This window comes from Pygocentrus nattereri, chromosome 26, assembly GCF_015220715.1.
Source record: "Pygocentrus nattereri isolate fPygNat1 chromosome 26, fPygNat1.pri, whole genome shotgun sequence".
NCBI classification, from domain to species: domain Eukaryota; kingdom Metazoa; phylum Chordata; class Actinopteri; order Characiformes; family Serrasalmidae; genus Pygocentrus; species Pygocentrus nattereri.
This window is the reverse complement of record NC_051236.1, coordinates 11,998,173-12,020,434: the sequence shown is the minus strand read 5'-3', so window position 1 is coordinate 12,020,434 and position 22,262 is coordinate 11,998,173. Positions and strand designations below refer to the sequence as shown.

Below are 22,262 nucleotides of genomic sequence, written 5' to 3'. Positions count from 1 at the left end.
AAAGAGCAAGGATGACGGGAGAGCTACTGCTCCTTGACACGGAACAGGTAGGTTTGTTGTGCGTGTGTGTGTGTGTCTGTCCTTTCTCAGTTTTTCTGAGTGAGACAATTTCCACTGCTGGCCTGTCATTAAAGCACAGCTGTGGAACAGCACACATTCAGCTGCTGCTGTCACGCACAAGAAAATGCACACAGAGGGATTATTCTTACATGTACCTGTTCAAGCAATCATTATGTTTGTTCCATAATGCATCAGCTTGTTCTTAAATCACCAGATCAAGCCCAAATCACACTGTAATCTAGGAGTACATGTTCCATTCAAATAACCTCCAAAAAATAAAACAAAACTGAATCCAAAACTGGGAACGTATTGTGTTTAAAAACCTGAATTTTCCTCATTTTTTGGAAATAAGAGTTTGATGTAGTATGTAAACATTTTTTAAATGTGAAATAAAAAAAAACATTTGTACCAGATGTATTTCACTCCCCAGTCCATAGTTTGTAAAAAGACACTACTGTAGTTTTGAATCCGTTTCTGAGATTTGACCAAAAAACAAAAAACACAACCATTATCAGCCTACAGCAGTTTAGCACACGGAACTGGTAAACGGTTTCAGCTTTTGGAATGAGGCACGATACAATGCAACCAATCAGAACAGAGCTCATTTATATTTATCAGTCTTAAAAAGCTCCTGTAGTATGCAAACATTATTAAGATTTCAGAACGTTTCATTCATGTCCAAATGGTCTATATATGGAAATTAAGCTGCAAAAACAGTGAGCTTTGAATTCCTAGTTTCTGTGCCATCATAAAAATCAGTCCCACCCATTCAAGCTTAAGTTAAAATGATTTTTTTTGGCTGTAATGTTGCACAATGCAGCCAATCAGAACACAGGTCTTTCACATATATCAGTCTTAATGACTTTAGTCTCTGGTACATCAGCCCGCAAAAACAGGACAAAGTAAAAAAATAAAATACAAGAAAAATGTAGGTTATGGGCCCTTCAAAGGCACAGTTACAAAAACGGGCTTTGTTTAATTCTAAGGGACAAATAGAGGTGGGAAAATAGTCATGTAAAAATGAATTATGTTTTTGGTTCGTAATCTCACAAAAAAGCAAAAGGACCTCAAGGGGAAAAAATAAATGCAAAAGTAGGATATGAGCCCTTTAAAGGACAGGGGCATGGTACACAGCATATTAAACCCATTAAATTGGTTTGGCTTTTGCTGAAATGAAAACAAGAACGGTTTAGCTACTGCACATTTTATTGGGATTAGACTTTCTTATAAAATCACTTTGTAAAGGTCTTTAAAAAAGGTTACAGATAAAAAGTTTCTTAGGCAGCATTCTGGAGAATGATAGATTAGAGCAGAAGTCCTCAAACCCAGACCTTGCACCCAGTTTCTGGATTTTGTGATCGCTCATAGGTATATCACAAGGTGACCAATCAGTTACGTTACAAAATTTAGGAGCAGGAACTGGAATCAAGGTCTGGATGTTAAGACCTCTGAGAGTAAAGGGGAAAACCAGAGGCTACTGTAGGCATTGCTGGTGGACTACTTGTACAGGGAAAAGACAAGACATGAACACCAAAACATCTCTTAGCCTCAGTGTAATTTAACAGTACCCCATATGTTTGGTCACCAATATCATTACATCACAGCAGTTAGTATGAGGTGAGGGCGATTAGCAGATTAATTAAATCAAATATTTGGTTATAATGTGTGCATCTTCACAGTTAAAGAACTTGGCACTACTTATGACCTCCCTAAGCCATTTCCCCATGTAATCTATAATTCCAGTTACTCTGTAATGCATCAATGATCTGCATCATAAGCTCTGTGCTTATAATTACTCTAAAAGTTACACACATGGGTGTTTAGTTTCTAGTTAGTTTCTTTCTACATAAATAGGAATTAATGTTTTTTTTCTCTAAAATGAAAGCAGCAGTAGTTAGGGTGACAAGGAAAATATTCTATGCTGAGGCATAAAGAGATTCATGATAGATATTTGTTCTGCAATTCCACATTAAGACATGAGAAATGAAAAATGATCTGTAAACATTGAATGCCAGGGCAGTGCAACGATCTGTCAGGATTTTTTTGTTCGAGTGGCTGGTCTTAGATATAGTCAGCTGTTAGTTTAGCTGCAGTCTTAGCTAGGATTAGTACAGATCATATACAAATTGTCCATTCTGTATTTCACAAGCTGGATTTTGCCAGCTTTTGTTTGGCAAGTCCATGTAGTTTCAGCTTTTAACTTGGATAGCGTCACAATTTTCAGTCCTGTAACTAACCATGCCAAACCACAATATTTCGATCTCCTGATCTAACCCGTCATACACTTCACTTATTTCTGTTAGAGCTACTCTGAAAGTGAGCCTGCTGGCACTAGAGCAGATTCCAAGAGGTGCCCTCTGGAGCATTAAGAAAACTTTCAGCATGCAAAACAGTGTATTTGTACTATTGGTCTTTTACAAATCTATAATGCATTTGAGTTGAGAAAAGAACAAAAAAAAAAATACTTTTCATTGATTCAGCAAAATTCTGCACTGTCACCACTTATCACCTCCATAGTACTGTCTTCTGTCATTTAACTGTCTATGTTTAACACTTTTGAACAAAGGATAAAAAAAAAAAAAAAAAAAAAAAAAGAAAAAGAAAAAATAAATGTCTGAATACTGTCTGAATACTGACTACCTTGTTTATTTTATTCATTTTCCTGACAAAAGCCAGAAGGCTTGTAGATTGACTCCTGTCTCTCTCTCTCTTCCTGTCTCTGAGCTGGGTTAGTGGTCAAGGAAGCCTGGCATAGGGAAGGGTCGAGCGAAAGCCTCTACGCGGTAGCGCAGGTCTGCGATGCATGCCACTGTCTCCGTGTCCTCCAGCAGGAAGCTCTTAAACTCCGCCAGCTTTTCTGCACAGCGTCAAACAAAAGATGAGAGGATAAGTGGAGTGGAGAAAAGAGGGGGTGAAAAATACAATACAAGACCCTACTGTCTACTCTTGTCATCAGGTCACTGCAATGCATTAGAATGCATCCCCTGAATCACAACGGTCCTCCCTCGCCCCATCCCACTTAGTGCGACACAAACTAGCATGGGCACCTGCTAGATAATTGTATCCCACCTCCAGTCCTGGATGAAGACTTTTTATTGTTTTCCCTGCTCCTAAAACCTGATCCAACAAATCAGCTCATTACCAGCCCATTATTGAGTTAAAGTGGCTGTGTTAATGCAGGAAAAGCACACAAATGTGCAGGGAAGTGGCCCTCCAGGACCAAGGTGGAAACATTGTTAGATGACGTGACAGAACTGATAGTACTCTCCTCAAAGCACATTTAGTTGTCTGAAAATGCTGTATTAGTGGCAGTTCGGAAAGATGCGGTAGAGCTTTATTTGAACCAGAAGAAGCACCAACTGACTAAACTGGACCAAAAAATAAAAAAACTAACAAACAAACAAACAAAAAAAAACACATTGTCTATTTGAGATTACTTAACTATTTTGAGCCAGGTGTGCCTCTAAAACATTTTTTTTACATTACCCTCACAACTTCAGTCTAAAACTAAATAAACAAACTTTAGATCAGACATACCCAGGCTCCTCATACAAAGCTGGAATATGAAGAAATTTCTGCAAATTTGATTTTTTCCCCAAACCATTATTTTACTGTTTTAAGAAAGTGCTGAGGGTCTTGTGAACTCACTGGTCTTTTTTTTGACTTCCAGAGCAATTTTGAAGCCTTCGTCCAAGAATTCCACAACCTGTTCAAAGTCTGCTTCCTTAAACTGGCGAGACGTTAATGCAGGGGCACCTGGGATGCAACAGAAGCCAATGAGAACAAACCGAATGGCACAGATCACCAGCAGTATGGCTGTTATGAATACAGCAAGAGTATTAGAAGCAAGGTTAGTGATTTTGCGTGTTACTAACCCAGTCGTAGGCCTCCTGGTGTAAGGGCACTCTTGTCCCCTGGGCAGGTATTTTTGTTTGCAGTGATTGAGGCAAGCTCCAAGACCCTCTCTGCTCGAGCCCCATCCATTCCCTGAGGCCTCAAATCTACCAGCACCAGGTGATTATCAGTGCCACCTGAGAGAGACCGAGACTTTTAATAAATTTAACAATAATGATAAAAATATAAGAACAGTTTACTTTTAGGGCTGCACAATATATCTCCAAAACAGTTTGCAGAAGAGAGAAAAAAAAAAAACAGAAAAAAGTTCTTAAATGTTTCTTGTTAGTTAAAAACAATATGTTACTTCAGGTAGTTTGGATCATTCCTACTGAGCCATACATACAATATAAAGGGCAGTTGGAATTTACAAGTTATTAAAAAATAAATAAATAAATGAATGAAACAACTGGAGATTTTGTTGACTGCAACAAAAGACTACACAGATAAAAACATTCATATTTATATTCTTTGCAGAATAACAACTTCAAGGCAAGCTTTTTGTGCATTTTGATAAATTAAGTCACCCAACAAAGATAATTTCAATCAAAATCAAAATAATGAAAAATAATGTAGGATAACATTTAAACACATCACATCAAAGGATCATAAGATACCTTCAAATATATACCTTGAGACTATGTTGCAGTATCATTGTAAAATAGTATGTGGTACCCATCAAGTAGATATCACACAGCCATAACTCATAACTCTTTTAGCAATCTAACACTTCAACAAAAAGTGAAGAAAAACATAAGGATGCACTCATACACTCTCAGAAAACAAGGTACGATACTGTCACTGGGGAAGTATCCCTCTTGTCACTGGGGTGGTACCCTCAAGAGTACATCTCAGTACCTTTGTTCAGGGAACATCATTGTACCATAATCCACTGAAATTATATTTTCTTTTTTAGTTTTATTGACACCACACAACCTGTATCATCTTCAGGCTTTTCATTGTGTAGTTGTGGTTTAAAATGTTAGCTTATGAAAAGGCACAAATATGAAATATGTACTTATCCACTGGGAAAAACGTATTTAAGGTTCACAGCTGGACCGTAAAACCACTGTTGTACTTTTGAGGGTAAATTTACATTATTTGTACCTTGATGAATGAAAAATGTACCTGCACAGAACCTTTATTTCCAACAGTGTATCTACAACAATGAATGTAACAATGAATCTGTATGTATGTCCTGGGTGAGCTGTGTTCGTATGTTTACCTGACACAAGAGTGTATCCTTTCTTCAGCAATGCATTGGCCATGGCTTTAGCATTCTTCATCACCTGTGCAATATACTCTTTGAACATTGGGGTGTTGGCCTGAGCAAACAAAGAAAATTAGAAGAGAAGGAAAAAACATCGTACAGTGTTTTCTTTGCTTTGTATCCATCACACGTATTTGCTGGAAAAGAGCAGAAATCGGTTTCATGAATGAAATACAAATTATTAATATGTAACCTCAGTTTGGATCGGTTTTACCAGACGACCTCAGAGGTTTGCCAAAATACAGCAGGCAGTTATTACCTTGGTGGAAGCTGCTGAATCTGAATGAGTCTCGATGACTCTGATAACTGTGCTCTAACTAGACGCGTCACAATTATTACATAAACACCCAATCGCAATTATTTGAGATAATAGCAGGTATTTGATATGATCGCAATTATTTAAGCTGACTGCCTTCACTTTCCACAGTCATTACATTTCACAATAATAAAAATGTAAATTGGGTGGATTGAGGCAAATAAATATAAATAAAATAAATTAGTAAATGCACAGGGCTTCTGAAAACAAAAAAAGCATGGTGCTCTAACATGTTTAGAGGGCAGTACTGAGTAAAATTTGTTTGATGGCTATGTAGCTAATGTATTTTGTAATGTATCTGTGAGCAGTATTGATTCACCAGTACAACCAGTGTTAGCTGCTAAGTAAATACAGTGAGCAAGTAAGCTGATAGCTCTACACTTTAGACTTTGTTAACTGGCAAAAGCAGTTATTGCTTTACTGGGTAACATTTACCTAGGTCACTAAGACTTAAGCACTCACACAGGACCAACACCTCAGCATGCCAGCAATACTTGGAATGCTCTTGTTAATGCTAGTTAATGTTAATGCTTGTGATATATATATATAGAGAGAGAAGAGAGAAGAGAGAGAGAGAGAGAGAGAGACAACAAATTTGGTTTTACACCACGAAAACAATGAATATACCTTCTGGAACATAAGTGTATATGTACATAAACAATTTCACAACAAAACAAGGTGAATAATATAGGGGCAAAAGTTGCTAAAGAAGAAACAAAGAGGTTTGCTTGGGTTGTCATGTTCAGAGCGCACCTGTCTGAGAGCTACAGCGACCCCAGCGATGGCATGATTGTGGGGTCCGCCCTGGAGAGAGGGGAAAACCGAGAAGTTGACCTTGTCTTCAAGGTCATACTTGACTTCAGCACCTTTCTTATCCACTGAGCGTACCCCTTTACGATAATATATCAGCCCAGCTCTGCGAACAGAAAAAGGTCATTTGAAAATTAACCGACAAATGAAGCGCTTGGTTTTTACTCAGTTGTTCCAAGTTCAAAAACTGAACTTCACCTGAGCTGAAATCCAATTAACACCTAATGTGTTGAGGATATTTTACTTAATGAATTCATTCATTTAATTGAAATAAATCTTGTTTATTGGCAATGAGCTGGAAAACTTAGTGTGCTCATTCACTCGTTACATAGTAACGCTCTTCACAGTCACATGCACTCACTCTCACATTCTCTTACCTGGCTCCTCTGAGGGATTTATGCGTGGTTGTGGTGACAAGGTCAGCATGCTCAAATGGAGAGGGAATAGCTTTAGCAGCCACGAGGCCACTAATGTGGGCCATGTCTGCCAGCATATATGCATTTAACTCTGTACATAGCTAGAAGGAGAAAGAGGGAGAAAGAGAGGGAGAGACTTTGAATAAACACAGCTGTTTACAATAAAAATGAACATATGATATTAAGAGTGCTTAACAAAATTAAAGGGAGGAACAGAGAGGGACAGAGAGGGAGAGAGAAGGGGAGAGAGAGAGAGAGAGAGAGAGAGAGAGAGACAGCAGAAGAGAAAAAGAGGTCCAGTGCATTTACATATATCGTGGGTGATCAGAATGTAAGCGGAGAGTGTTAAGTACAGATGTGAATGTGTCTCTGAGACACGTAATCAGATCACTCAAACCACCTTTAGAGGTGATCAGGTATATATATATATATATATATATATATATATATATATATATATATATATATATATATATATATATATATATATACACACACACACACACACACACACACACACACATATGACACCACGTAACATTTATAGCAAGAAAGCTAAAATGCCCGATGTGTGCAACGAAATACTACCTAATCAACTGTGCATTCAAAGCAGTGTCGAAAGCAGCAGCATGGCTTCTTTATTCATCTCCTCTCCTGTGTTAACAGATCATGAGATCTAAATATCTGTAGCAGCCCTTATATGTACATGAACAAGGTGTTTCTGACAAACATAACAGGACTATGGAGTAGTAAATGTGCTTCCCACCCTTCATCCAGTCACAAAATCCAAACAAGGCCCCTGGAAAGAACACGTTAAAGCACCAATACAGCTCTATGCAAAGATTTCAGCTCCCCAGTAATGTTTTGTTGATTATCTAGCTGAAAATAAGATCAACCAATCCATACAGATAACAAACGGCTGCTTATTTTAATGCAAAATTACTGTTCGCTTGCAAACACATGGGGGAAAAAAATAATTTTTAAAAATAAATATAGCACATTTAATACATTTTCCCCAATATGTTAAACTTAGCAAATGAACAGAAAGTGTTTTCTGATATTTTGCCAAATTACATATCTAAAGTTTGTTTATAGTAGGTTATGTGTTCTCATTTTCACCTAGAAAAATCATAAAAATCAACAAAATGTCATTGGACATTGGGGGGGTGTCCCCAAACTTTTGTATACAACTCAGTGTCCATTTATGATCTGATCACTTGAGGCTGATACACACTCAGAGGCAGAAAGACAGGCAGCTGAAGACAGAAATAATGTACCCTCAGAAAAAACTCAAAAATACTTTCCAGGGAAAATATAGTCCTCACATACAGTTTAGAAAGTGACACGTCACTGCACATCACTGGAAGAGATACAAAAGTTTCTTGCCAACTGATTATCAACTGATAATTTCATGCAAGAGTGCTTAATATGCATAATCTGTGTGTGTGTGTTGCTGATCTGGTGTTTATCGAGCAGTAAAATCAGGCCACACTGAGTCCCGGCAACAAACACAACACACACAATCTGGCCCTGCAGGAACAGAGAGGATAAAGATCCATGAAAGAGAGAGGGGAAGAGAGGAGAGGATGAAAGGAAAGGAGGAAGACGCAGAGAGGGAAACCAAGAGAGCGAGAGGGAGAGAGAGTGAGACAAAACGAGAGCGAGCGAGAGAGAGAGGAGTAGCCCCAGGAAAGCTGGAGCAGGTCCCAGTTAAGAAAAGCCCACCAAACTCTTTTAGAAGAGTAGCAAAAAGAGGGCAGAATGCACAGGATGCTGTGCATGAAATCCACACAACACTGATGTCCAGTGTCACAGTGCCACTCTGATATCAGAAGCTGTGTTCATTCACCCATGTTATTTATTGGTAAAAAACAGCCCTAAGCCTTGTGATCCACTTGGCAGAATGAGAATACTGTATATAGGCTGAATTCACTGATAGTTGCGGCACTGTTCTGCCTGTCTATAAGGAAGGTATACATCAGGTGAACTAATGCTGCTCCACTATATACTAAACATGTTCCTTCACCACCATTTAGTAAAGAAGTGGAGAAAAGTGGAGAAAATGCAGCAGCTTGTTTGCAGAGACGGTAATCAGACACAGCCTTTATATCATACATCATAGCATTTCATTAAACGGAGAGGCAGCTTGCAGACTAAGAAACCAACGATTTTGACCCATACTTGCAAAGGCATTGTCGATACTGTAAAAATATTTATTAATATAGGTGTTTTTTTTTATTTGTGCAATGGTAAATGTTTTTTTACAGACAGATTCTGTTGGTTTAGTAAACTGGCTGTGCCTTATGGTTCTGAGATACTGTATAAATAATGCCACTTTTCAACACAGTTTTAAGGCATTAGTTCAGAAATACCTCTAATGATTTAGTCAATAAGATTTATAAGATAATGAGTAAGATTTCAGATGATTTTTTTGCAACCTCATTTTTTTTCTAGCTCTAGGGAGATCTAACGAAAAGTTGGCACTGGCAATCCACCTGATTTTTAATTGATGGTAAGAAGCAGCTCGGTAACAATAGCTAACCATTGTACAAGACAATAAACAAAAGTATGGTATAATTTTAACATTAACATTTTGAGATGAACTTAAGCACTTTTAAAAGAAAGAAAGAAAGAAAATCAAAGTAAACAATGACCTAATTCTTCCACTCCTTTCTTCTCTTCCAAACCTTTCTTCAGTATCCAAAAGCAAAGTGAATCATATTTTCATTAATGCTGCTACTATGATATTTTTGGCATTACACTGAAAATAAACCAGTGACAGCCCAACATAGTTTTGTTATTAGCAGCTGCGGACTCTAATAACGTTTACATCTCATTTTATAAACACAAAACTGCTTAGTTATGATAAAAAATGTGTGCGTGAACAGAGGCAGAGGCAGAGCGGGTGCGAGGACCAAGTCTCACACAGACCTATTCCAGTGAGGAAACACAACACATGGCACAGTGCTAAAAACATCCTACTGATGCAGACAGAATAAGACCAACAGAGCACATGTCTGTGTGAGTGCGTGAGAGATAGAATGAGAAAGAAGAGTGTGTGTGTGTGTAGGGAGGGAGAGAGAGCCGGGGAGGGGGGGTAAGTGTTGTGTGTGTATGTGTTTGTGTGTGTGTGTCTCTGAGAAAGTGGCAGAGAGCATCTGTGTGACAAACAATGTGAGAGGAGAGTAAAAAAAAAAAAGTGCTAAAATCCAGGAGTGTCAAGAATGAGCATTTTAACAAAATGTGTGTCTGGTCTGTGCAGGGGAGAAAAAGAGATAGAGAGATGGTGAGAGAGAGTAAGTGGGGGGAGGGAGGGGGAGAGAGAGAGAGAGAGAGAGAGAGAGAGAGAGAGAGAGAGAGAGAGAGAGAGAGAGAGGAAGAGAGAGAGAGAGAGAGAGAGAGAGAGAGAGAGAGAGAGAGAGAGAGATAAAGACAGAGAGAGAGAGAGAGAGAGAGAGAGAGAGAGAGAGAGAGAGAGAGAGAGAGAGAGAGAGAGAGAGCGCGCTAATGTAATAATAAAAAATGAAAGCCGGTTTGTTAGAGCAAACTGAAAAAGAGAATGAGAAAATGAGAAAAAAGGAAAAGAAAGACAAAGGAGGACAGGTGGAGAGGGACAAAGTGAGAGTGAGTGTGAGATAGTGAGTGAAAGCGAGGTGTGTGGCACCTTCTTGATGCGGGCGTAGTCGATGAGTCTGGCGTAGGCGCTGGTGCCAGCGATGATCAGCTTGGGTCGAAACAGCTTTGCAGTCTTCTCCATCTGGTCATAGTCTATTAGACCTGTTTGAGCCTAGCAATAAAGGAAAAAAAAAGAAAGAACGAGTGAGGGAGGCATATTATTTTTAACATAAATGCCAAAATAAGTAATTTTCACTTTAAATTTGTAAAATAAAATGCATTTTTGGTGCTAAACACACAAATAAATGTTGATGTTGTGTAAACCTTCTTAAAAAACAAGCAAACAAACAAATAAAAACCTTTAAATGTCACAGCTATGGGCATTGCAATTGATTTAAATGATCACAATTAGACATGATCAAGGCAATATTAACTGACAAGTATCAGCTATATTAAGCCCAATCAAATTATGATAATTTCTTCAGAGAACTTTACTCCATTGCACCCATTAACAAATATCTGTTAATGCAAATAAACATTTATACAAGCCCAGTAAAATTAATAAAACAACATTTTAGCATTGTAGCCCATCATCAGCCAACTGATCTGATCTTCTGGAGTACAATAAATACATCCTCAAATATCAGTCAAAAATAACAGTCAGTGATTTTTTTTTTAAAGCAATTAACAGGTGATACCAATATGACTTACTGTGTATCCCTATTTAGTGGTATATTTCATTCTTAAATATGAGAATATGGGTCCAGATCAAAAAATGTCATTTTAAAAAGGCAGCCCAAAAAACAGAACTTATCAGTTCAGAGTGTCACACTATGCACATCCCAATGACTAAGATTTGGGTTTGGAATACAGGTTCCAGACTTTAATTCATGGGCAACTGCTTTCTGAGGCACAATTATCCAGCCTCTCCCTAAAGACAGTATTGTATATGTGCTTCTCTGCAGAGAAATCTGTGCTTTTAAATGACATTTTCTTAGTCAGCACAAACTGTCAAACGCTGCGTTCCGCTGTCATGTTAGAGTTGTTGCTTAGTAACTTTGATTCCTGCTGTTATGGCATTAATGAAGTTTTTTTTTTACCCTGTTGCCGTCCTTAAAGCTGTCACTGGTAAAGTCTACTGCAGAGAAGACAGCAAACAGCAGGGAAGGCGAAGTCGCAATTGAACACAAAATTCAAGCTCTTCATTACAATGTAGCTGTATGGCACACAGACTGGTGCAAAACAGACTACTGGCTAAAGATGAACTGAAATTGCACTCATTCCCAAAAACAACAACAGTCCCCCTATGCAAATGCAATGTAATGGTGGGTAGAAGCAGTCACTACATAAAACTTTCAAATAGGTCCCTAAAATTGTCCTAGTATAAAACAAAAGTGACCTGAATGTTTCAATGTTTAAAGAACTGTCGTAGCTATGTGCAAATTTAACATAGCAAAAAAAAGGTAATACTGGTTTTGCAGCTTAGTTCATATTGAACACACGCAGTACATGGGAAAGGGGAGGGCAGAAAACATATTTAACAGAAAATCTTTCCACTGTTTAGTGTGTCCACTTTGTCTTTAGAGCTTTCATTATTCCAGGACATTATTCAGTTTTTCAGAGAAATCCACAGGGATATTAAAACAGGCTTCTAGTAAAGACCTTCAAAGTTCAGTCTTAGAAGTTGGTTGCTTTTTTCTGCTTCTCACAATCTAAGATATCCCAAACACACAATGACTCTTGGGTGGTCAGCCCATTGTGCTGTGAACTCCAGCAGCTTCTTTGTCTGGTTTGCAAATGCTCTTCTTTTTGTGTCTATTTCCTTTTCTTAGTAACAGCTTCTTGACAGCTACACATCCTTTCAGACTCAAGTGCTGAATTTTCTTCCTACAGTGGAAGGATGGACAGAAACACCTGTGGAATTTTTCAGATCTGAAGCAAGATCTGATCAATCCCTGGTGATGCTAAAGCTATCCATGGCTAGGAGTTCAAGAAAGCACAATTGGCCTCGATCTCTGGGTGGGTGAGATGGCTCCCTTTCTACCCCTATCATTCAGCGTGATGCTAGCCAGCACAGGCATCTTTTATCTGACGCAACCGCATCGGCAGTTGGCATTTTTCTCAGAGCACGTTCAGATGTCCAATGATGCTGCGTTACTGTAGTATTGTGTGACTGGAGGAGTCCTAACTAGTGGGAATTGGATTTTACTAATTTAAATTTTAAGAAAAAAAAAAAAGATAGTTTTAAGTACTGTTTATGGGGTCTTGCATGATTGTTAGAGTCACATTGCTTTCATATGATTTTTTCCCTTACTTATCCATGTGGATAATATTTAATCTCCTCAGTAATATCAGCTGAAAAATGTACTTGTAGTCGATGGCCGTCTCTGACCACACAGTATTGCCCAAAAAAGTATTTTTGAGTGATCAGATTTTTGGAATTTGTTTTTCCATGATACAGGCCAAGTCAGTGCACATGTAAAAGTAAGAACAGTACACAAGGCTTAACATCCCACACAGAACTCAACTATACTCCTCCCTCCTTCTCTCTCTCTCTCTCTCTCTCTCTCTCTCTCTGCACAGGTGGTAATCTCCCATCTCCACCTCTCGCACTCACAGTCCATCTACTCACTCTTTCACTGACGTGGGCTCTCAGGGCCTGAGCGCGTGTATGTGTGTGAGGAGAAGAGAGAGAGGCCGTGGCCCGCCTGTCGATTTCCTATTATCTCTCCCGTAGAGAGGGGACTGCCCTCTCATCCATCAGATGGCAGACCACTGAGACAGCACACACCCCAACACATTGATCACCCAAAAACTCAAAAACTGCTGCATTGATGAGACGCACGTACACAGAGACACAGACACATTGGTGCTGATCAATGAATTTGAAAATGTGCAGCACAGAAATGTGTGTGTATATACATATACACACACACACACACACACACACTTTGGACACAATGTCCCAAGTATATTGGTGTTATATTATTTCATATTGTCAGTACTTAAAGAGCACTAAAATAAATAATTTTTCATTAGGAAGAGAGAATAACTAGGCTTGTTTAATTGGACTTGGTGAAGCAAAGACATAAAAATACTGAAGAAAAGAAAAAAAAAAAAAAAAATCACTGTATTCATAGTTTTTTTCTTTTTTTTATTTGGCACCACTGAGGCCTTTTGTCAGTATCAACCTATCAAACAAGAAAAAAAAAAAGAAACATGATTATGAATATTGTGCATCTTGAAAAAGTCTTGATATGTTTTTGCCGCATTGCCCACCCCTAACGCACAGTACTGAATAGACTTTGATAGTTCAATTTCAATGAAAGATTTAAAATTAACCTGAGTAACAAATATAGCATTAATATACAATTTCCATGAACTGACATCAATTTTGTCCAATTACCTTTTTAATAAAGTGATTAATGCAGTTTTTTTTATTTCTGTGAAAAGTGAAGGGTTCTGAATTTGAACTTAAAATAAAATTACTAAAATCAGCATTTAAATGATCACAAAACCATAAAATGTCTGTATCTACCTTTAATATAGTGATTCTGGGCTTTCCTACCTCCCTGACATCGAACTTCTCTATGAAATATGTTCATTAACATCTTACAGTAAGACCATAAAAAATCTATTTATTTGGTTCATTTTCTAGTAATTTAATACTAAAAAAATTTATTAATTAAACAAAAAATATTTTAACCTGTATCCCACATTTCGTCCTCAAATCAATTCCCACTTGTAAAAATGTACCATTCCATTTATTCTGACTTACACAAGAAATTTGCATTATCTTGTTTTCTGCAGAATGACCATGAGACAAGTAATCTTAGTCTATTTTCTCAATTTGCACACACAAAAATACAATAATAACAATTATATATATATATATATATATATATATATATATATATATATATATATATATATATATATATATATATAGCTGCTTATCAGAACAAAACCTTTATGTATTGTATATTTTCATTTATGCAAACTAGAAATTAATGACATCAACACAGGCTTTTACATGCCATTTATACATCTCACTAAAGCTAGTAATAGGGTCACAAAAAAGTGGCACATTTCAGAAACAACAGCTCATATATTCTCTGACATGACAGCCTGAGGTGGGAAAATAACATTTACAATAACATTTACTGATGGTTAAGCACTTACATTGATTAATACCTTGTCAAAAACACTAAATGAAAAAGTACATTTTAAAAGAGTTTCAAGGCCTAAAATTAACTTCACGAACAGAAAGAAAATACCAATGGCAAATGGCCTGACTTACATTGAGTTTGTAGGGCATGGACTCAAAGTAGATGGAAGTGGCAGAGATTCGCTTCACATCAGACATATAGCCATGGGTAAGACTAGAGAGCGAGAGAGAGACAAGAGGGAGCAGGGGAGAGAACAAGTGAGTGTGGCCTAATAACTTCATTAGCTCCTGTCCCTGCTAAAGCAAAGAATGAGTCAATACTCATTGTGAGGTTACTGAACACAAACACACTGCCCTCAGTCTGACACAGAGTGAGTATGCGAGTGAGTGAGTGAGAGAATGAGTACACGAGAGAACTGCCTGCACTAAACCCACTGATTGAAGGTACGGGTGAATGAGTTGGTGGCTTCAGAGTAAATATTCGCAAAAAACAATAAAGTTTATCCATTTGAACATTAAATATCTTGTCTTTGTAGTGTATTCAATTGAATATAGGTAGAAAAGGATTTGCAAATCATCGTATTCTGTTTTTATTTATGTTTTACACAACGTCCCAACTTCATTGGAATTGGGGTTGTAAAACTAGACAAAAGTGGGGAACAGAAAATGTAGATATGAACTATTTAATATAGATGAGGGAGTATACAATGGGAAAATTGGATGCAGAACTGACTTGTCTACTCATGTGAACAATGACAAAGTAATGATACACTGAATTAGAATATCTTGAGCAAAACTGAAATCAGGACAGACCAAGCCAATATGAGTTAATAACAATACATCTACTTAATGCTAGTAATGTATCAACAGAACATCAAGATATTTATTTCAATGTATTTAGATGCTTCACATCTGCTACTTCACTCATATGCTGTTAATGTGTTACTGACAAACAAGAGTTTATTAAGCATCTACAACTGACCACTGTAAAAGTGTTACCAAAAATAAAAACTGATTTTTGTGGTTTTAGTGAAATTGTATAAATATATATTAATGCCTTTAAAGAAAACATTACTGGAAATCTTTAAAGAAAAAAATATATAATAAATAATAATAATAAATAATAATAATACTACTACTGAAAAATTAGTTGTTTCATTGGGACAATACTTAGAGTTACTGAGGCCTGAAAACTACTTTTATTTGAAAGGGGACAGGAATATTTTCTTTCTTTTTTTAATTTCTCCTTACTACGGAAATGATTTGAAGTGTTACCTTTGACACTTTGTTCACATTACAAAAAGCATTGCTCATATCTGATTTTTTTTGCTCGGACCAAATTTGAAGGTAGTTTGAAATGAGATTACTAATAGATATCGACAGATGCGACTAAGTCCGGATGCTCTGGGTGCTTAAATCAGATTTCAAAGTTACTTTTGTGTCACTTGCAACGAGACAAACAATGACAATGTTAAATCCAGAGTCATGGAATTGCTGGGGAAAGAAGAAGAGCGGCAAAGCCTCATGCTTATGCCAGAGAATTCTGAAGAGTGTGGAAGGTGAGATGATGCACCTCCATCTCTCCTGCACTCACGTTTGAAATCTGCATCACCAGCAGATTTACCACAGAAACTTTTGCAGATATGTTGATGTGTGGACACTGAAATCTGATCTGATCAGTTGCAAATAACAGTACAGACAGTCGTCTCAAAATATCTGATATAAGAAACAAATCTGCTTTGCCTGCAGTGACTCAAATCTGTTATTAATGTGAACGAACATGTGTCCTGAAATGGCACACAGGAGCATGTTCAAAACAGTAACTTCATGTGAATTATTCAGTCATGAACAGTAGACAAACTAACCAGCAGAGCAAGCCTTGCTGTGAAAATAATCAGTTCTGAACAGCTCTCAGATGTTCATCAGTAGAGCAGGATGAAGGCGAAAAATGGTCAATTTTCAATTCGGACATGGGCACGGTCATTAAGGTTGCATGCCATGAATCAGATAGGCATCCTATCTAGGACCACATATGAAAGTGGCTCAGATCTGATTTGAAAAGAGCAGATTTGGGTGTTCACACTGCTATGAAAAATCTATATCACAAATTTCTCTTATCTCTGTATCAAAAAAAAAAAATCTGATTTTTTTTCAGGCAGGTAATGTTAACGTAGCCTTTAAATGTAGCCTTTTTAATATTTTGATTCACATGCTGAACACTAGTCAATTAACTGACTGACTTAACTATTAAGCCTTTTTTGGTTTCATCTGTGTAAGAAGAGATATATTTTTTAATGTTCATATTTTCCCTAATTATTTTGATCAGCTTAATTAGCTGTTACAACCCTTAAAAAAATCTGGCATTTCTTCTTTTTTTTTTAATCAAAACTTTCAGCATTTTTCATTTTTCTTTCAGCTAAAGATGTTCAACAGGTGAAGCTTTGCCACATCCCTACACAAATAAATGTGCAAGCAAGAGATGAGTAAATATGAGTGAGTAGATACTTCCAAATCCACTCACTGTCCACCATCAGGCAGGTCCAGGCCCATGAGGCGGTCATGAGGACTGAGCACAGCTGTGTAAGCAGCGAAATTGGCGGGGGAACCCGAATAGGGCTGAACGTTGACACCCCAGCGATCCGGGTCCAAATCAAACGCCTCTAGAGCCCGCTTCTGACACAGCAATTCAATCTGATCCACCACCTCTGCACCACCGTAATACCTGCATAGACACAAACACAAGGAAGTTAAAATGGTCAAAGACCACTGCCTGGAATAGAATATAAGTCGCTCCTACACAAAGAAAGATATTTATATACTTATCAAGCATAAAAGAATTTTATTCCCACTGTGAAGTTTGGTGGAAGATTCATGACAATGTGACTAATTTTTTTCTAGAGACCATGGCATGGATATATGGCATCATAGACTCCTACAGGGAGATGCTACATCAAAACGTGGCTGCCTCTGCCTGAGAGTAAAATGGGTCATGGTTGCATTATTCAACAGGACAATGGTCCTGATCCAAAGTGGTTCACTGACCACAGAATCGGACTACAGGTTTTGTAGTGGTCATTCTGGTCCCATGAAACAAAAATAATTGAAAACCTGTCGGCTGAGCTGAAGAGGAGATTCCACATGTGAGGACCAAGGACTCTGAAGCATCGAGAGAGATCATTCTAAGGAGGAATGGTCTCAGACCTGTTTGTGTGTTCTTCCACCTGACTTACAAAAGACAAAGGAGTACGCAAAGCAGGTCTGTAAAACTTTACCTACAAGATTTATTGGCTGAAAATTTGGGTTTCTCTCATATTATTAGTGTTACATAAAGATAAACCTTTTTTCATATCATTTTCTACTCATCTTTGCCTAGTATGCCAATATTTCCCTAGGTCACTACAAAAAATGCATTTTATAATAATATTCCACTTAAAACAAGTCACAATATCAGGCAACATACAGTAATGAAAGTGAAGTTGCTGATGTATTCACAGCCTGTTGTTGACACACAAGTACCTCTTTCCTGGGTAGCCTTCTGAGTACTTGTTATTGAGACAAGAGCCCTGAGCCTCAAGAGCTGCTCTGCTGCAAAAATTCTGTGGGGGAGAAACACACATGCACACACACACACAGTACAGAGTAAACATTTGTTTGTGGTGTTTATCATAGACCTAGGGCAATAACCCCTGAGGAGAGAAAAAGAAACTTCCCCTGCAGAGTGGTATCCTGACAAGCCTCTACCCATAATATCACAGCACCCCTCCATTCCTATCTCTCTTACTGTCCTTCACACACACACAAACACAATGCTAATGTTTGGCCTCAGATCATCAGATACCACAGAGCAGGCAACAGCTCTCAAATGCATGCCACCACCACGCTGTGAAGGCAAACACACAAATTGGAAATGCAATTTGAGGACTTTTGTGCTTTTGCTGCACAACACGCAGCCACTACAGGGGACCAACAGGTAGAGAACGAGGGAGAGAGAGAGGTAGAGAGAGAGAGAGATAAGTGGCATTAGGGACAGGAGATGGGAGGGCAGTAACAAATAAATGACGGGCAGAGAAAAAATAAAAGAAGCAAATGACAAGTTTTTCTAGGTTAAATAAATAAAAGGGACGATAAAACAGATACAAAGAAAATCCATATAGAAATAACACTCCACCTAGCTAACAACAATCAATATACAAACAGCAGTGCAGCCTTCGTAGGTGTTCAAGTGTCATAAAAATAAGATAACAGCTGCAAATTCACAATTTATATTAAACCACAAAATATGATTTGTAAAGTCATTCTAGTTTTGCCAAATGTATGATACTTTAACTGACCACCATCTAGCTTGAAAACTAGCGCTATATTTTACCTGCTGAATTCAGCTCCTGGTTTCAGGTATTAAGGGAACTACAATCATCAGGATCCACTCATGTATCTAAACATGGTCATGAGGACCATTCAGGTGCTTTTTGGTAAAACAGGACAAGTAGCACTGTTCTTTATCAAGCAGCTGTTTCGATCTTTCTGTGCTATGAATTTCGTTTTTGTATCAATGACCTTAAAAGCTGCTGAAGAGGTGACGGCAAAACACCAACCACTTTCAGGAAAGCCTACTGTCTCCAATTTTCCCCATTTGGACAGACATTAACAACTGCTTTTGGAAGATTAGATTAGCTCTTTGTGCTTTATTAGCCACAAGATGCTCACTTGACTGTAGTAGTAAAAGCCAATAGCAGACAGACCAAACCTGATTGTTTATTAAAGTCTTCCAATCACTAACCCTCATTATCTGTACAACTAGGTTGCATTCATCAGATGGGCAATTACTTTTTCACACCTGAAGTTGCACTACTGCAACTATTTCCCACCTTGTGTGAAATGCGAACTAACAAAACTTCGGCATCATTTTTATCCTGTCAGACCCCTCTGACACGGCAGAATCATTCCTGTTACGATTATCAACTGGTCTCCCAAGTTCCTAATACAGTTACAGTGATGGTCATATTCACTACACTTGCTGCTTTTATGCTTCTAAATGTACTGTCTTATTGTGACATCTCACCAAAATATACTGCAACTGCAAAAAAAAAAAACAAAACAAAACAAAAAAACTAAACAAAAAAAAAAAAAACACCACCACTGAAAAAGTGAGGAAAGTGAGAGAAGGTTTGTGAACCTTCTGGAATTATCTGGATTTCTACATCAACAAAATCTACAATATGATCTTTCATCAGAATTACAGACAATTTAATTAACAAGCACCTTTAACATTTTATTTTTAACAGCTATTTCTCTGGAGAACAAATGCTTTAAACAATCAAGGTCTCTGATAGAAAACGTATTTGAACTAAAATAGTGAGAACTGGAGAAGAGTGTAACCAGAATTCCAATCTAATCCCAGTACAGGCTATAAAAAACACTGCTCTTCAAAATGCTTATAACACACATAGATGGCTGGATTTTTCACAAGTCAGAGATCTGACCTCAAGTCCAATACCATTATGGTGTGATCTGAACCAGGATATTCAAGCAAGGCATCCCAAAAACCTACTTCACCTGAGACAGTCATGAATAGATAAATGGGCCAATATAACTTTTACCTGCTGCATTGGACTCACAGTAGTGTACATTCCAAACAAGCTGGAGCACACCTGAGTCTACCTGTTTAATCAATTAGTATCATTCTTAAAAAAAAAAAATAAAAAAAAAGATTAGCTGAGCTCTTGCATCGTTGGAACGAAAACCTGCAGCCACTCCATCCCTTTGCGGATAAAACTGTACACCCTGCCTTAGATGGTTGTTCCACTAAAGAAACTAATATTAGGCATCTCCTGCTCACCTATATCAGAGTAACAAAGGCCAAATTGATAAATTTGAATACAAAATATAATCACTGGTAAGATAACATACAAATAAAATATATTAAGACCTGACATTTAATGTTCAAATATGTTCTAACACTAAAACCTTACAATAAACTCTTTACATAGCCTCGGCTATATACCAAAAACTCAAACTAGCAGTAATTAAACCTCTAATTAATCGCTCAATCCCTTCAAGCTATCAAAATATAGACCTCTCTCAAATCTACCCTTTACATCAAAGATTCTGGAGAAAGCTGTGGGGTAACAACCAAGATCCTACTTGCATAGGAATCACATACATTAAATACTGCAGTCTGGATTTAGACCTCATCATAGTACAGAGACAGCACTTGTGAAAACTGAAAATGATCTCTTTTTGTGAGCGACCAAGGTGGATCCTAATTGGTCCTAACTTTTCCCACTACAGAAAAAGGTGCAGACCTGCGGGTTTGCTGACATAGGCTATTAAGGTAAACTGAGAATGGAGTGGAGGGGCACTGACTTCTCAGGGAGCCATCACATCTTTGCTGCCTTCTGGCTCTCCCTTTTTATTTAGGCTGTAATCGTTAGGCTGGCCAGAACCACTGTTTGAACTCTTAACAATATATACTGTTCTCAGTCAACTGAACAGAACCAAGTGTCTGTGTGCTCCTTTGCCGAGCTGAACAACTGCGCATCCTGTGCCATCTGATGCTGTTGCGTCATCTGCCTTTATTGGGTGCCCCTGCTCACCCCACTTCTGGACCTGTTTGACCACCACGGCGCTTCCTGCTGTCCATTGCTGTGTAAAAACCTCCGCTGGTGATACTGGTGCATGTACAGACTCAAACTATAGTCACAGACATTGTGCCATCTGTCTCACGATACACTGAGCTCTTCTCAGACATTAACAGATCATTATTACAGGTTTCTTACAGCAGTCACTGATGTTCATGGATTTAACTCTCATTTTTTCTGTTATATGTACCTGACTGTAGTCACTGGTAATTACTGGTACTGGTGACATTTTCATAGATCTATTGCTCATTGCTCCTCTGACAGGCCCCTAGGAGTAGTCATCGGCTATCACTGGTTAATCGAAGTACTTCTGTCCAATGACAGATCGGTTTCTTTTTTTCCTTTATGTTTATCTATACTCAATATTTCTATAGTAAATATAAAAATCTATTCTCCATTCATATAGTTTGTTGTATTTTTGTTTTTGCTATCTGGTGTCAACTGGAGTATGGGTTTCCCATTTGAGTCTTGGCTCTTCTCAAGCTTTCTTCCTCTTGCTCCTAGAGTGTTTTTCCTTGCCACTGTAACCCCTGGCTTGCACACTGGCGCTCGGACCCGAATTTTCTGTAAAGCTGCTTTGTGAAAGTGAAAATGCCTGTTGTAAAAAGCACTATAGAAATAAACATGATCTGACTTGACATGAACTGAGGAAAATAAAAGAGGTGATTACCCGAAACCAAAAACACAAAGAATTTTAGACAGCCATGCCCTACTACAATACTCGCTCTCAGCTGTTTGTCCTATATTAAGTAAGAACAGAGTCATACTTCATAATTCGCATTTGACAAACTATAATCACATCAGTCTCTAAAGGATCATTTAAAACTATAGGAAAATTAAAATATATACATTATCAAAATGTTTAAAACTTTTCAATAAATATTGGTTACAAAATCTGCATAATGTCCCTAGTTACTTCTCCATAGTGTTCTGCCAAGGTCCACCCTCACTGAGGGGTACAAAACCAATGGACCAGTGCTGCAGACTCATAAAAGCAATTTGTTTCAGAGGGAAAGAACATGACAGGCTCTCTAGAGCTCCACTGTCTTGTTCCTTCAGAGTTCTATGATTTCAT

General features: G+C 37.8%; 1 protein-coding gene across 1 annotated transcript in view; it reads right to left on the bottom strand.

Moving 5' to 3' along the window:
- Positions 1-1,248: 1,248 nt before the first annotated feature.
- Positions 1,249-22,262, bottom strand: part of shmt2 (serine hydroxymethyltransferase 2 (mitochondrial)) — a 41,508-nt gene continuing 20,494 nt past the window's right edge. The window contains exons 3-12 of the mRNA XM_017705180.2: positions 18,066-18,145; positions 17,071-17,271; positions 14,682-14,763; positions 10,431-10,553; positions 6,728-6,867; positions 6,294-6,456; positions 5,180-5,279; positions 3,936-4,091; positions 3,709-3,816; positions 1,249-2,917 (exon numbers count right to left, since the gene is read on the bottom strand). Coding sequence (XP_017560669.1) covers positions 2,790-2,917; positions 3,709-3,816; positions 3,936-4,091; positions 5,180-5,279; positions 6,294-6,456; positions 6,728-6,867; positions 10,431-10,553; positions 14,682-14,763; positions 17,071-17,271; positions 18,066-18,145 — 1,281 coding nt within the window. The 3' untranslated portion in view covers positions 1,249-2,789. The remainder of the gene's footprint in view (positions 2,918-3,708; positions 3,817-3,935; positions 4,092-5,179; positions 5,280-6,293; positions 6,457-6,727; positions 6,868-10,430; positions 10,554-14,681; positions 14,764-17,070; positions 17,272-18,065; positions 18,146-22,262) is intronic.